General features: G+C 49.0%; 1 protein-coding gene across 2 annotated transcripts in view; it reads left to right on the top strand.

Moving 5' to 3' along the window:
* The window catches only part of ABCC1 (ATP binding cassette subfamily C member 1), a 193459-nt gene that overhangs the window by 83284 nt on the left and 95278 nt on the right, over positions 1–14897 (top strand). For both annotated transcript variants that reach the window (XR_004443005.1, XM_033235630.1), the window contains exons 7-9: positions 2963–3094; positions 10918–11148; positions 12289–12466. Coding sequence is in view for 1 of the 2 variants with exons in the window: in XM_033235630.1 (XP_033091521.1) it covers positions 2963–3094; positions 10918–11148; positions 12289–12466 (541 nt within the window). In the remaining variant the exon portion in view is untranslated. The remainder of the gene's footprint in view (positions 1–2962; positions 3095–10917; positions 11149–12288; positions 12467–14897) is intronic.

Below are 14897 nucleotides of genomic sequence, written 5' to 3'. Positions count from 1 at the left end.
ATTAGGTATAGTTACTCTTAACATTGTCCCCCTCCTGCCCCCCAATTCCTTAGAGAAATAATACTGTCTCACCATGGGAAATGTGGGTTAAAAAACCACATGTACAGATCAGCAGTAGGAAACACACAGAGGCAACCAGTTTCACCATTTTAGTATGCCTACGTCTGGTCTGCTTTCTTTTTTTTGAGATGGAGTCTCGCTCTGTCAATCTCAGCTCACTACAGCCTCCACCTCCCGGGTTCAAGCGAGTCTGCTGCCTCAGCCTCCCAGGTAGCTGGGATTACAGGTGTGCGCCACCACGCCTGGCTAATTTTTGTATTTTTAGTAGAGACAGAGTTTTGCCATGTTGGCCAGGCTGTTCTTGAACTCCTGACTTCAGGTGGTCCACCCACATCGACCTCCCAAAGTGCTGGGATTACAGGTGTGAGCCACCATGTCCAGCTACCTTCTGGTTCTCTTTTGTACATCTTTTTCTGCCCATCGTTAGCATCTTATTGGGGATTGTTTGAAGGTTCTTTTTTTGCCCCTAATATGCATCATCTTTTTTTTTTTTTTTTTTTGAGACAGGCTTTTGGTCTGTGGCTAAGGCTGGAGTGCAGTGGCACAATTGTAGCTCACCGCAGTCCCACTCTACTGGGCTTAGGTGATGCTCCTGCCTCAGCCTCCTGAGTAGCTGGAACTACAGTCACGCTCCCCCGTGCCCAGCAGATTTTTGTACTTTCTGTAGAGATGAGGTTTCATCATGTTGCCCAGGCTGGTCTCCAACTCCTGAGCTCAGGTGATTCTCCTGCCTCAGCCTCCCAGAATGCTGGAATTACAGGCATGAGCCACCATGCCCGCTCTCATCTTTGTCTTAATGACAAACATCTTTTTAAAAAATTAGATGTTTTAAGTAATTTCTTCAAATTACTGTTAAAAAGCATCACTGTGACAGTTGATATAATTTGCACATGACTACAGGACACCGGATGCATGCTAATAACTTTCATTCTTCTTTGGGGAAATTGTGCTCTAGTTAAATAACAGCATGTCCTGGATTGGAAGGGGATGCCTCCAGTTTTTTGGGGGTAAAGGCATAAGGCATGTAGAGCCGACATGTTAACTTTGTTTTTTTTATTTTTATTTTTATTTTTTATGAGACGAGTCTCGCTCTGTCGTCCAGGCTGGAGTGCGGTGGCAGGATCTCAGCTCACTGCAACCTCTGCCTCTTGGGTTCAAGAGATTCTCTGGTCTCAGCCTCCTGAGTAGCTGGGATTACAGGGACCTGCCACCACACCCAGCTAATTTTTGTATTTTTAGTAGAGATGGGGTTTCACTATGTTGTCCAGGCTAGTCTCAAACTTCTGACCTTAGGTGATCCACCCACCTCAGCCTCCCAAGGTGCTGGGTTTACATGTGTGAGTCACCGTGCCAGACCTTTAACTGTTTAAATGGTTCGGGAAAAGGTGGTGTGTTTGCATATGTATGTGTGTTTGTGTGTACGTGTCAGTGGATAGAGACAGAGAATGATACTGCCAACGTGGCAACATGTTAACAGTGGTGAGTTGAGTGAATTCTTAGTATGATTTGAGTAATTTTTCTGTAAGTTCAAAATTAGAACAAAAGATGAAAGTATTTTACCTTATATTATAAAAGGTATAAAAAGTCTGCTGGGCACGGTGGCTCATGCCTGTAATGTTAGCATTTTCAGAGGCCAAGGTAGGTGGATCACCTGAGGTCAGGAGTTCGAGACCACCCTGGCCTACATGGTGAACCCCTGTCTCCACTAACAATATAAAAATTAACCGGGCAGCACGTGCCTTTAATCCCAGCTACTTGGGAGAGTGAGGCAGGAGAATTGCTTGAATCCATGCAGTGCGTCGAGATCGTGTCATTGCACTCCAGCCTGGGTGAGTCACATAGAAAGATTAGTATAATAAAACTCAGTAAGCTCATCACCCAGATTTCATGCTTGCTAATGCTTTGTCATGTCAGCCTTTTTATTTTTTATTTTTTCCTTCTTTTTTTTTTTTTTTTTTTAATGGGCTCTGACTCTGTTGCCTAGGCTGGAGTGCAGTGACACAATCACGGCTCTCTGCAGCCTCCACCTCTTGGCCTTGAGCAGTCCTCCCACCTCAGCCTCCTGAGTAGCTGGGACTACAGGTGTGAGCCATTATGACTAGCTAATTTTTTTAATTTTACTTTTTGTAGAGATAGTCTCCCTATGTTGCCCAGGCTGGTCTTGAACTCCTGGGCTCACAAAGTCCTCCCACCTCGGCCTCCCAAAGTGCTAGGAGTATAGACATGAGCTACCATGCCTGGCCCATATCAGCCTTTTTTAATTTAAAATTTTAAAAAGTTGGCGGGGCACGATGGCTCGTGCCTGTAATCCCAAGACTTTGGGAGGCCAAGGTGGGAGGATTGCTTGAGCCCAGGGGTTCAAGACCAGCTTGGGCAACATAGGGAGACTCTGTCTCTACAAAAACAAAAAATAAAAAAAATTAGCTAGTCACAATGGCTTGCACCCAAAATCCCAGCTACACGGGAGGCTGAGGTGGGAGGATTGCTCTAGACCAGGAGCTGGAGGCTGCAGAGAGCGGCAGTCGCACCACTGTACTCAATTGTGGGTGACATAGCGAGACGCTGTCTCTAAATAAATAAATGAATGAATGAATAAAAAATAAATTAGAGTCATCCTGATATTTCGCTCCTAAATCATCTTTTTTTCTAAGTCTTTTGTATGCACCACTTAAAAAAAAAAAAAAAAAAGCCATTTTTCCTGCATGACCCAACAGAATGAGCTGTAATTACCTTGTAATGTGCAGAAATGTCCATCCACATTCTGACTTTCCCAGCTGCATGGCTGCCGTCATTTGCAATGGGCAGTTGTGCTGCATCAGCAGGCGTGTGGAGTGAGTGAGCCCCGTCCTCCTCCTCCTCTCATTGACTCTCATTGCCTAACCCCCTTGTGTCTTGGCCCCAGGTTGATTGTCCGGGGCTACCGCCAGCCCCTGGAGGGCAGTGACCTCTGGTCCTTAAACAAGGAGGACACGTCGGAACAAGTCGTGCCTGTTTTGGTAAAGAACTGGAAGAAGGAGTGTGCCAAGACTAGGAAGTAAGTGTGAGCTTCCTTGGCCTCCAGGATGCCCCGGTCACCTCCTTTCCGCTACTGTGGCCTGAATCCAGGGTGGAGCCCTGGCAATGCTGCCTGTTATTAGCTTTGTGGTTCTGGGCAAGATGCCTCACTTCTCCTCCTGGCCTCAGTTTACTTTTCTGCCAAATGGGGTAGAATCTCACATGTCATTAAGGCAACTGGGTAGAGAAAAGAAGAAAGAAGCCAGGCGCGGTGGCTCTCATGTCTGTAGTTGCAGCACTTTGGGAGACCGCGGCAGGCAGATCACTTGATTGGGAGTTTGAGACCAGCCTGACCAACATGGTGAAACCCCATCTCTACTAAAAATACAAAAATTAGCTGGGTGTGGTGGCCAGTGCCTGTAATCCCAGCTACTTGGGAGGCTGAGGCAGGAGAATCACTTGAACCTGGGAGGCGGAGGTTGCAGTGAGCTGAGATTGCACCCCTGCATTCTAGCCTGGCAGACAGAGTGAGACTCCGTCTCAAAAAAAAAAAAAGAAAAGAAAAGAAAGAAAGAAGGAAACGCTCTCCAAGCAAGCAGGCAGTTGATGCTGTTTGCCATGACCCGTGACTATTACTCCTTGAGTCATTCTCACTTTTTCTGTCTCTTAGCATCTGGCATCTTGCATGTTCTTGCTGCTTGAATGTTCTGTCCAACATGCCCAGCTGACCATGTATGTCTGTTTAGCTAAAGAAGCCCCATTTGAGGGTGATTTTGTCTGTACTGGATTTTATACTCTACGCCCTATGTAAGGCATGCCCCACTGTGCCTCCTCTGTCATTCTTTTGGGAATCAGGCCAGGGCCACCCCTGCACATACCTTAACTTGTCAGATTTGAGACACCATTAGTTGCACGATGTGTTATTATTCTACGTAACAGTAAGAAAGAAAAGCAGCTGCAAATTAAACAAGGACGTAAGACGTGTCCTGAGCCCAGACGAGCTGGACCATGAAATTGCAGGTGACATGGGGCCAGTGGATTGCTGCTGTGGGACTAGTAGAACAGCTGTTTTTGTTCCTGTTGCCTGTTCCGGGGTAAGTTTACTACGATAAGCCGTGAGGGGGCCAGTCTGGTGCATTGGATTCCCCATAGACCCATTGGCCTTACAGGGAAAAACCCCAGACCCCGGTTCAGTTCCTCATTCTGTTCTGGGGATGCCCAGGATACAGACCTTTAGTCAGACCCAGATGGTGGGTGGGAATCTGGGACATCCATGGTGCCAGCCACTAGGATATCAGCAGAGGGCCTTGTGACTCTGGTGGGAGGCTGTTTGAGTGGTCCAGGTGATGGGAGAAATTGTCTCGTGGGAGGCAGATAGAGCTTGGGCCTCTGTGGCTGAGCATTGTAAGGAAATGGCCCATGTCCATGACCCAGTTGAAGGTCTTTGGCAGGTGGAGGTGGCATCCCTGTTTATTACAGTTCTTTCATGGAGACAGAACTAGTAGGACTGATGGATGGATGGACAGATAGATGATAGATGATGATAGATAGATGATAGGTAGATGATAGATGGATAGATAGTTGGTGGATGTGTACATGATAGGAGAATGGATAGATGATAGATGGATGATAGGTGGATGATTGATCGATGATGGATGGATGGATGGATGGATGGATGAAGGGTGAGAGGGGATCTACTAGGGAAACCAAATCATGTGATTATGGAGGCTGAGAAGTCCCACATTAGGTCATCTGCAAGCTGGAGAACCCAGGAAGCTGGTGGCATGGCTCAGGCCAAGTCTGAAGGTCTCAGACCCAGGGAAGTTGATGATGGAATTCTCAGTGCATGATTAAAGGCCTGAGAACCTGGAGTCCCTGGGGTAAGTCCCAGAGTCCAGAGGCCAGACATCCTGGAGTTGCGATGTCCAAGGGCGGGAGAGGATGACATCCTGGCTGCAGAAGAGAGAGCGCCTGCATTTGCCATTACTCTGACTTTTTGTTGTGCCTGGACCCTCTGCTGATTGGGTGGTGCCACCCACATGGGGCGAGGATGGATCCTCCTTGGCCCACTGATTCAAATGCCAGTCTCCTCTAGAAACACCCTCACAGACACACCCAGAAGTAACTCTTTACCAGCCATCTGGGTATCCCCTAACCCAGTCAACTTGACCCCTAACATCACCCATCACACCTGGATCCCTTCGGCCTCACCTGCAGCATCCCCCGTGCTAAGCAGGCCACATTTGTAGCGTGGGCTTCGGCATTCCTCATCATCCATGCCTCTGCTGATCCCCTGGTTCAGCTTCCTCTCACGGAAGAAGGATGCCCACCTTTGTGTCCCCGGGAGCTTGCCAGGAGAGCACATTGCTGGAGACACCGTGGGAGAGGCCAGTATCACAGCTTCGGGAGGAGGACGGAGTTGGAATCAAGAAGTTCCTCCACTGGCCTGGCCTGGCCCTTAATCCATTGAGCAGATGAAAGTGACTGCTGCTTTTGTGCTTAGTGATATTTAGTCCCTGAGGGTTCAGAGAGTGGAACAAAAGAGACACACTCTAGTTGGGTGCCATCGACGTTCTATATGGGAGACAGGATGTTGGCTGTGAAACGTGCGTTGACAAGAAGCTTTGGGGAATGATAGTGCTGGGGTGAGATAAACATGAGGAAGTGAGGGTGAGAGTAACCGAGGAAGCTTTTTGTTGTTGTTGTTGTTTTTGTTTGTTTGTTTTGGAGATGGAGTCTCTCTCTGTTACCCAGGCTGGAGTGCAGTAGTGTGATCATGGCTTACTGCAACCTCTGCCTCTCAGGGTCGAGCAGTTCTCCTGTCCTGGCCTCCCAAAGTGCTGGGATTACAGGTGCATGCCACCATGCCTGACTAGTTTTTGTGTTTTTAGTAGAGATGGGGTTTCACCATGTTGGCCAGACTGGTCTTGAACTTCTGACCTCAAGTGATCCTCCTGCCTTGATCTCCCAAAGTGCTGGGATTACAGGTATGAAGCTACCGTGCCCGGCTGAGGGAGCTATTTTAGATACAGTGGTCAGAGTTCTACCCAGTGCGGCCATGACTCTTGGTGAGCATGTGCCTGTCCCTCTCTAAGTCTATCTCTGCCTCTTTCCGAGCATCTGGCATCCTGAGTGTTACTGCTTTTCGAAGTGTTTTTGTTGAGCATGCCCAGCTGACCATGTATGTCTGTTTTGAGAAGATCACATTTGAGCAGAGACTTCATCGGAGGGAGTGAGCCTTGTGTGTGTCTGGGAAAGGAAGGGCCTTCCAGGCAGAGGGAACAGCGAGTGCAAAGGGTCTGAGGACGCTTGTGGTGCAGCAGGGGGCTCGTGTGGCTTGAGCAAAGTGAGTGAGGAGGAGAAAGGGAGGAAATCAAGCAGGAGAAGGATTTGCAGGGGTCTCCTCTGAGAGTTAGGGTGGGATTCCAGGTGCAGTGAGAACACGGGCAGGTTTTCTGCAGTGCAGTGGTGTGACGTGAGTTCTGTTGTATTTATTTATTTATTTACTTTATTACTTATTTATTTATTTATTTATTTATTTTTAGAGACAGGGTCTTGCTCTGTTGCCTAGGCTTGATTGTACTGGCGTGAGCACAGCTCATTGCAGCCTGGAAATTCTGGGCTCAAGCAATCCTCCCACCTCATCCTTCAGAGTAGCTGGGATTACAGGTGCACACCACCATGCCTGGCTAATTAATTTATTTATGTTTTATATTTTATTTATTTTTTTGAGGCGGAGTTTTGCTCTTGTTGCCCAGGCTGGAGTGCAATGGTGCGATCTTGGCTCACTGCAACCTCCACCTCCCGGGTTCAAGCGATTCTCCTGCCTCAGCCTCCCGAGTAGCTGGGATTACAGGCATGTACCACCACGCCTGGCTAATTTTGTATCTTTAGTAGAGATGGGGTTTCTCCATGTTGGTCAGGCTGGTCTCAAACTCCTGACCTCAGGTGTTCTGCCTGCCTCGGCCTCCCAAAGTGCTGGGATTACAGGTGTGAGCCACTGCGCCCAGCCTTTTAAAATTTTTTTTTATAGAGACAGGTCTTACTGTGTTGCTCAGGCTGGTCTCCAACTCCTGGCTTTAAGCAGTCCTCCTGCCTCAGCCTCCCAAGTAGGTGGGATTATAGGTGTGAGCCACCACACCTAGCTGAGTTCTGGTTTATGACAACCCAGGCTGCCCTGAGGAAGGTGGATATTAGGGACAAGAGTGAAGGCAGGGAGACCAGGATGGGGACCTCAAAGGCTGTCCATGAAGTCCCTTCATGCCTCACTGGGAGCCTCTGTTTATTTTTTGAGGCAGGGAGTCACTCTTTCATCCATGCTGGAGTATAGTGGTGCGATCTCGGCTCACTGCAACCTACATCTCCTAGGCTGGAGTGATCCTCCCACTTCAGCCTCCCAAGTAGCTGGGACTACAGGCATGCGTCACCACACCTGGCTATTTTTTTTTTGGTAGAGATGATGTCTCGCCATGTTGCCCAGGCTGTGCTCAAGCAGTCCACCTACCTTGGCCTCCCAAAGTGCTGGGATTACAGGCGTGAGCCAGTGTGCCTGACTGGAGCCTCCATTTTTTACCCAGAGCATTTTCTGAGAACTCAGTGAGATATATGTCATGATGAGCTGTGCACCAGTCCTGAGTAAATGCTGGGCAGGTTTTAGTTGTACAAGTTGTATTTATTCATCTATACACTTCCATCTTGCCGGGGAGAATGTGGTGTGAACTGGGTCTTTGGGCTTGAAAGCGGGCCACCTGAGAGGGGTCTGCCTCTGTGAGTACCTTGGTGTTTAGGGATGCTCAGCATGGGGCCAGGGGGTCATTTCCTTGGGACATTGGTAGACGGATTGCTTGCTTTATTCCCAGAGGCGTAAGCTAGATCTGGCACCTGTAACCCCTGTGTACCTGGAGAGAGTGACAAGGAAAACCCTGTCCTAGGCTGGAATTTCCTGGTGTGGCCACTTACAGCCAGATCCCTTTAGTCAACCAGAGAAAGGAATGGAGCCTGCGCAGCTTGGGGCTGCTGGGTGTCCTAGGCTTGGGAATCAGGTGAGGGACGCCTGGGCTGAGGGGTCTGCGTGACTTTCTAGGTCCCTTTACCACCTCTCTTCACCCCTGAGTGACTCCCTCAAAAGTCCGGTACGGCTGGGCATCGTGGCTCATGCCTCTAATCGCAGCGCTTTGGGAGGCTGAGGCAGGAAGACCACCTGAGTTCACGAGTTCGAGACTGGCTTCGCCAACATGGTGAATCCCTGTCTCTACTAAAAATACAAAAATTAGCCAGGTGTAGTGGCGTTCGCCAGCTACTGGGGGGCTGAGGCACGAGAATTGCTTGAACCCGGTAAGTGGAGGTTGCAATGAGCCAAGATTGCACCACTGCACTCCAGCCTGGATGGCAGAATGAGACTCCATCTCAAAAAAACAAACAAACAAACAAAAAAAAAAAAACAAAATAGGCAGGTGTGAGTGATCTCCCTGCTCTACCTTTGGGTTTAAAAACCCAGTGCTTCATTGGTTTGTGTGTAGTGGTTTTATATTCTCTTTTGTGCATGGCTACTCAGAGCTTAGGGCCATTTTGGACTATGGTTTCTGCTGGCATGAATGTGAAATGTTTCTGTGACTCTGGAAGAGTTTGGCAGTTTTTTTGTTTTTGTTTTTTTTTTAAGTTAGACATAGTGACCATAGCGCCAGTCACTCCCTTCCCAGGCATCCACCCAAGAGAGCTGAGAACATATGTTCATAAAAGACTGGTACAGGAACGTTCTTAGCTACTTTGTGATAACCCAAACTGGAGGTAAGCCAGACAAATATTAGCAAGTGAACACACAGATGTACTAGTTATGTGCATGTGCATAACTGAATACTAACTGATGTACAAGAATGAACTATTGGCCGGGCACAGTGGCTTATGCCCATAATCTCAGTACTTTGGGGGGCCGAGGCAGGCAGATCACTTGAGGTGAGGAGTTCGAGACCAGTTGACTAACATGGTGAAACCCCGTCTCTACTAAAAATATGAAAATTAGCCGGATGTGGTGGCACACGCCTGTAATTCCAGCTACTCGGGAGGCTGAGGCAGGAGAATTGCTTGAACCCGGGAGGCAGAGGTTGCAGTGAGTTGAGATCGCACCATTGCACTCCAGTCTGTGTGATAGAGCAAGACTCCATCTCAAAAAAAAAAAAAAAAAAATCCCTGTAAGATAAAGACTAGTTTTTTGGTGACAGCTTTATTGAGATATTCATATACCACACGATTCATGTATGCAGAACATACAATTTACTGATTTTTAGTGTGTTCACAGAGTTGTGCAGTCATCATCGCAGTCAATTTTATTTACTTGCTTTTTAAGACAGAATCTTGCTCTGGTGCCGAGGCTGGAGTGCAGTGGCGCGACCTCAGCTCATTGCAACCTCCTCCTCCTCCTGGGTTCAAGCGATTCTTCTTCCTAGCCTCCCAAGTAGCTGGGATTACAAGCACCCACCACCATGCCCGGCTAATTTTTTGTATTTTTAGTAAAGATGAGGTTTTGCCATGTTGGTCAGGCTGTTCTCATACAATTGACCTCAAGTGGTCCACCCCCCTCAGCCTCTCAAAGTGCTGGGATTACAGGCATGAACCACTGCACCTAGTGAGAAAAAAAATTTTTTTTAGAAACAGGATGTTGCTGTGTTGCCCTGGCTGGACTCTTTCTGTCTCTCTCTCTCTCTTTTTTTTTTTTTTTTGCATTGAACTATATATCTATATATGCCTGTCATTTTGCCTGTCTTGATTATTGTTCTTTTTTTTTTTTGAGATAGAGTCTTACTCTTTTTGCCCAGGCTGGAGTGCAGTGGTGCAGTCTCAGGTCACCACAGCCTCTGCCTCCTGGGTTCAAGCGATTCTCCTGCCTCAGCCTCCCAAGTAGCTGGGATTACAGGTATGCGCCACCATGCCTGGCTAATTTTGTGTTTTTAGTAGAGACAGGATTTCTCCATGTTGGTCAGGCTAGTCTTGAACTCCTGACCTTAGGTGATCCGCCCACCTCGGCCTCCCAAAGTGCTGGGATTACAGGTGTGAACCACTGCACCTGGCCTATTGTTGTTCTTTGTTTTTGACACAATGGTGCGATCTGGGCTCACAGCAACCTCCACCTCCCAGGTTCAAGTAATTCTCCTGCCTCAGCCTCCCAAGTAGCTGGGATTACAGGCACCTGCTAATTTTTGTATTTTTAGTAGAGATGGGGTTTCACCATATTGGTCAGGCTGGTCTCAAACTCCTAACCCAAGTGATCCACCCGCCTTGGCCTCCCAAAGTGCTGGGATTACAAGTGTGAACCACTGTGCCTGGCCATGATTGTTGTTTTGTATTGTTTTGAAATCAGGAACTGTGAATCCTCCAACTTGATTCTGATTTTTCACGATCGTTTTGGCTGTTGTGGATCTTTGAGTTTCCATGTGAATTTTAGAGTTAGCTCATTAATTTCTACCTGGAAGCCAGCTGGGTTTTTGATAGGGATTACCTTGACTCTAGATCAGTTTGGAGCCATCAGTTTTCTCAGTCTTTCACTTACTCAACTTGTTTAATCTTACCTACCTTGGAGGGAGGTCCTACTCTTATCCTCATTTCGCAGAGGAGGAAACTGAGGCCCGGAGAGCTTAAGGACCTTGCCTGAAGCCTCGCAGCTGGCCAGTGGCCAAGCCAGACCTTGAGCCGGTGACTCTAGAGTCCGTGTTTGTAACCGCTGTGCTGAGTTGCCCCTCTCCCTGGGCTTGTCGTCTTTGACTCTGCCTTCCCTGAAGGGTGACTTTCCCTGGCCATGTCCCTCCGGTGGGGGCGGGGGGGGTGCGTCACTGGCAGACGCCACAACGACTTCACTTCCTTGTGTTCCAGACAGCCAGTGAAGGTCGTGTACTCCTCCAAGGATCCTGCCCAGCCGAAAGAGAGTTCCAAGGTGGATGCGAATGAGGAGGTGGAGGCTTTGATTGTCAAGTCCCCACACAAGGAGTGGAACCCCTCCCTGTTTAAGGTGTTATACAAGACCTTTGGGCCCTACTTCCTCATGAGCTTCTTCTTTAAGGCCATCCACGACCTGATGATGTTTTCTGGGCCGGAGATCTTAAAGTAAGACCCCTTCCCTCCCAGGTGGGCTCTGTTTTCCCTCCTTGGGTTTGATCTTTCATTTGCATCAGTCATAACCCTAGGGTCATGCTGTGTCCTGAAGTGGACTCATAGCCAGATGTCTCCATTTTTACCTTAGCTTTTTTGAAAAAAACAGAGACAGGGTCTTGCTTTATTGGTCAGCCTGGTGTCGAGCTCCTGACTTCAAGCAGTCCTCCTGCCTCGGCCTCCCAAAGTGCTGGCCAGGATTGCAGATGTGAGCCACCGTCACTGCCTAGCTTTGCTTTATGCTTTAGTTAATACCATATTAGTGAAGACCAGTTTGTTTGCAAGTAACAGAAACCCACTAGGCTCCCCTGAAACCCAAATGGGGAGGATATGGCATTGTCTTGGGAAACCAAGAGCAAGGAAATGCCAGCAGATCTCATGAAAAAATGCAACCAGGGTTGGGCACGGTGGCTCATTCCTGTAATCCCAGCACTTTGGGAGGCTGAGGTGGGCAGATCATCTGAGGTCAGGAGGTCAAGACCAGCCTGGCCAACATGGCAAAACCGTCTGCTAAAACTATAAAAATTAGCTGGGCATGGTGGCGCACGCCTGTAATCCCAGCTACTCAGAAGGCTGAGGCATAAGAATTGCTTGAATCCAGGAGGCAGAGGCTGCAGCAAGCCAAGATCGCTTCACTGAACTCCAGCCTTGGCGACAGAGCGAGACTTTGTCTCCACAAAAAGGAAAAAAAAAACAAAACTGCAACCAGGAACCGGAGAGTCAGAAAAGGAGGTTGCCTCTCTCCTCCCTGGCTCTGTGCTGCTCTGTGACTTAGGGGCTACACATTCATTCTCTTTCCCTCCCTACCTCTTTCCCTGGTGTTCCGTATGCAGTTCCTTTGGGTGACTTGCTGGTGATGAGATATAGCTAGAACATTTAGTACACAACCCCAAGACAGAGGCCTCTGTTATGAGCAGTTTGGGCCACCTGCACAGCCAGATCACCACTGTGGACTTGTTTTTCCATTTGTGAAACTAAAGTGATAGTGTCTAGCCTGTCTGGCTCAGGAGAAAGTTGGAATGCCAACACTGAAGCCCTTTTCCCTGCCCTCACGTGTCACAAGTCATTCCAGGCCCTCTCTTGGCTCCTTTGCAGGTTGCTCATCAACTTCGTGAATGACACGAAGGCCCCAGACTGGCAGGGCTACTTCTACACCGCACTGCTGTTCATCGCTGCCTGCCTGCAGACCCTGGTGCTGCACCAGTACTTCCACATCTGCTTTGTCAGCGGCATGAGGATCAAGACCGCCGTCATTGGGGCTGTCTATCGGAAGGTAGGGGGCGCTGTGCCATTGGCATGTGGCCCGACTTTGACATCCCCTCCTGCAGCCCTAGGTTACTCTGGGACCAGCGTGGAGATTTCCAGCCCAGCTTCTGGAGCAGTAGGATGAAGGTAGCTTCTGTGGCCTTAGGTGGCATGGACACTGGGCATCAGGCGTTGTATGTTAGCAAAGCTGATTTCAAGGGTTGGCGTGTAGATGTCCTTGTGTATCAGCTGTAGGTAATTGAGTTTCTTAGATGGATTGGTGGCCCTCGATGTGGGGAAATCCAGTTTGGATCCTGGGTCTGCTGTTAACATTTCTGTGCTTCAGCTTACTGTCACTGGAGTGCAGTGGCCGGATCTCAGCTCACTGCAAGCTCCGCCTCCCGGGTTTACGCCATTCTCCTGCCTCAGCCTCCCGAGTAGCTGGGACTATAGGCGCCCGCCACCTCGCCCGGCTATTTTTTTTTGTATTTTTTTTAGTAGAGACGGGGTTTCACCGTGTTAGCCAGGATGGTCTCGATCTCCTGACCTCGTGGTCCACCTGTCTTGGCCTCCCAAAGTGCTGAGATTACAGGCTTGAGCCACCGCGCCCAGCCGTTTTTCTGTTTTTTTTGAGACTGAGTCTCACTCTGTCCCCCAGACTAGAGCACAGTGGCATGATCTTGACTCACTGCAACTTCCACCTCCCGAGTTCAAGCAATTCTTCTGCCTCAGCCTCCTAAGTAGCTGAGACTACAGGCGCCTGCCACTATAACTGGCTAATTTTTGTATTTTTAATAGAGACAGGGTTTCGCCATGTTGGCCTGGCTGATCTTGAACTACTGACCTCCGGTGATCCTTAGTTCTGCCTCATCCTCCCAAAGTGCTGGGATTACAGGCATAAGCCACCGCACCCAGCCTGTTGTCACTCTTAATTTGAACTGAGCAGGTGGCACATTCCTTGCATGATAAGAATATGTAGCAGGCATCTGTGTACATCCAGTTTCAAAGGAACCAAATTACCTTTTTTTTGAGACGGAGTCTCGCTCTGTCGCCCAGGCTGGAGTGCAGTGGCCGGATCTCAGCTCACTGCAAGCTCCGCCTCCCGGGTTTATGCCATTCTCCTGCCTCAGCCTCCCGAGTAGCTGGGACTACAGGCGCCTGCCACCTCGCCCGGCTAGTTTTTTGTATCTTTTTAGTAGAGACGGGGTTTCACCATTTTCGCCAGGATGGTCTCAATCTCCTGACCTCGTGATCCACCTGTCTCGGCCTCCGAAGGTGCTGGGATCCGAATTACCTTCTTGATCCCTATACATTTTTTTTTTTTTTTGTCTCAAGGTCAAGGAAACTGCTTGGCCCATAGGTTAGGAAGAGATAGTCTTGCAGGTACTTGATGAACTAGAAGGGTGATTCTCAGGCCTGTCTGTGAATTAGACTCACCTGGGGAGCTTAAACTGCTACAGGTCAGGCACTGTGACTCATGCCTGTAATCCCAGCAGTTTGGGCGACCAAGGTGGGAGAATCACTGGAAGCTGGAAGTTCAGTACCAGCCTGGTCAATATAGCAAGACTCCACTCTGCAGAAAATAAAAAAAAATTAGCCAGGTATGGTGGTGCGCACCTGTGGTCCCAACTACTCACAAGGTTGAGTTAGAAGAATTGCTTGAGCCCGGGAGTTGGAGGCTGCAGTGAGTCCTGATGGCACCCCTGCATTCCATCCTGTGTGACAGAATGAGACCCGTCTCAAAAAAACAAAAAAACTTCCTGACACCTAGGTTGTACCAGACCAATGAAACTGAGATTGCTGAGGTTGCACCCGGGTGTCAGTGTTTTTATTTTTTATTTATTTTTATTTTTTGAGATAGGGTCTCACTCTGTCACCCAGGCTGGAGTGCAGTGGCACGATCTTGACTCACTGCAGCCTCCACCTCCCGGGCTTAAACGATCCTGCCAACTCAGTCCCCCATGTAGCTGGGCCAGAGGCGTGCATCACCACACCTGCTAATGTCTTAGTGTTTTTAAAACTCACCAGATGATAGTGTACAACCATGTTTGAGGGCCAGGGAGATTTGCCCCCCGGTCCCCAGGGCATAGTTGGCAATATCTGGAGGCATTTTTGGTTGTTCCAACTGAGGGTGAGGGCGTGTAGTATGTGGAGGCCAGGGATGCTGCTAAACCTCCTACAGTGTACAAGACAGACCCCCAAAGAATTATCCAGCCCCAGATGTCAAGAATGCCAAGACTTAGAGACCCTGGCCCAGACCCTCGGTCCTTCAGTGGGATCTGGGACCAGCAGCATTGGCACAGCCTGGAAGCATGGTAGAAATGAAGAATCCCAGGCCACATCCCAGACCTGCAGGATCTGAAACAACTCCCCCCACCCCCTACCACTCCCCCCCCAAAAAAAACCCGGCTGCATGTGTGCACATGAAAGCATGTGAAGACCTGGTTTCGAGGACACTT

The sequence above is a fragment of the Trachypithecus francoisi genome, unplaced genomic scaffold (genome assembly GCF_009764315.1).
Source record: "Trachypithecus francoisi isolate TF-2019V2 unplaced genomic scaffold, Tfra_2.0 Lachesis_group15, whole genome shotgun sequence".
NCBI classification, from domain to species: Eukaryota; Metazoa; Chordata; class Mammalia; order Primates; family Cercopithecidae; genus Trachypithecus; species Trachypithecus francoisi.
This window is presented reverse-complemented; position numbering and strand designations above follow the sequence as displayed.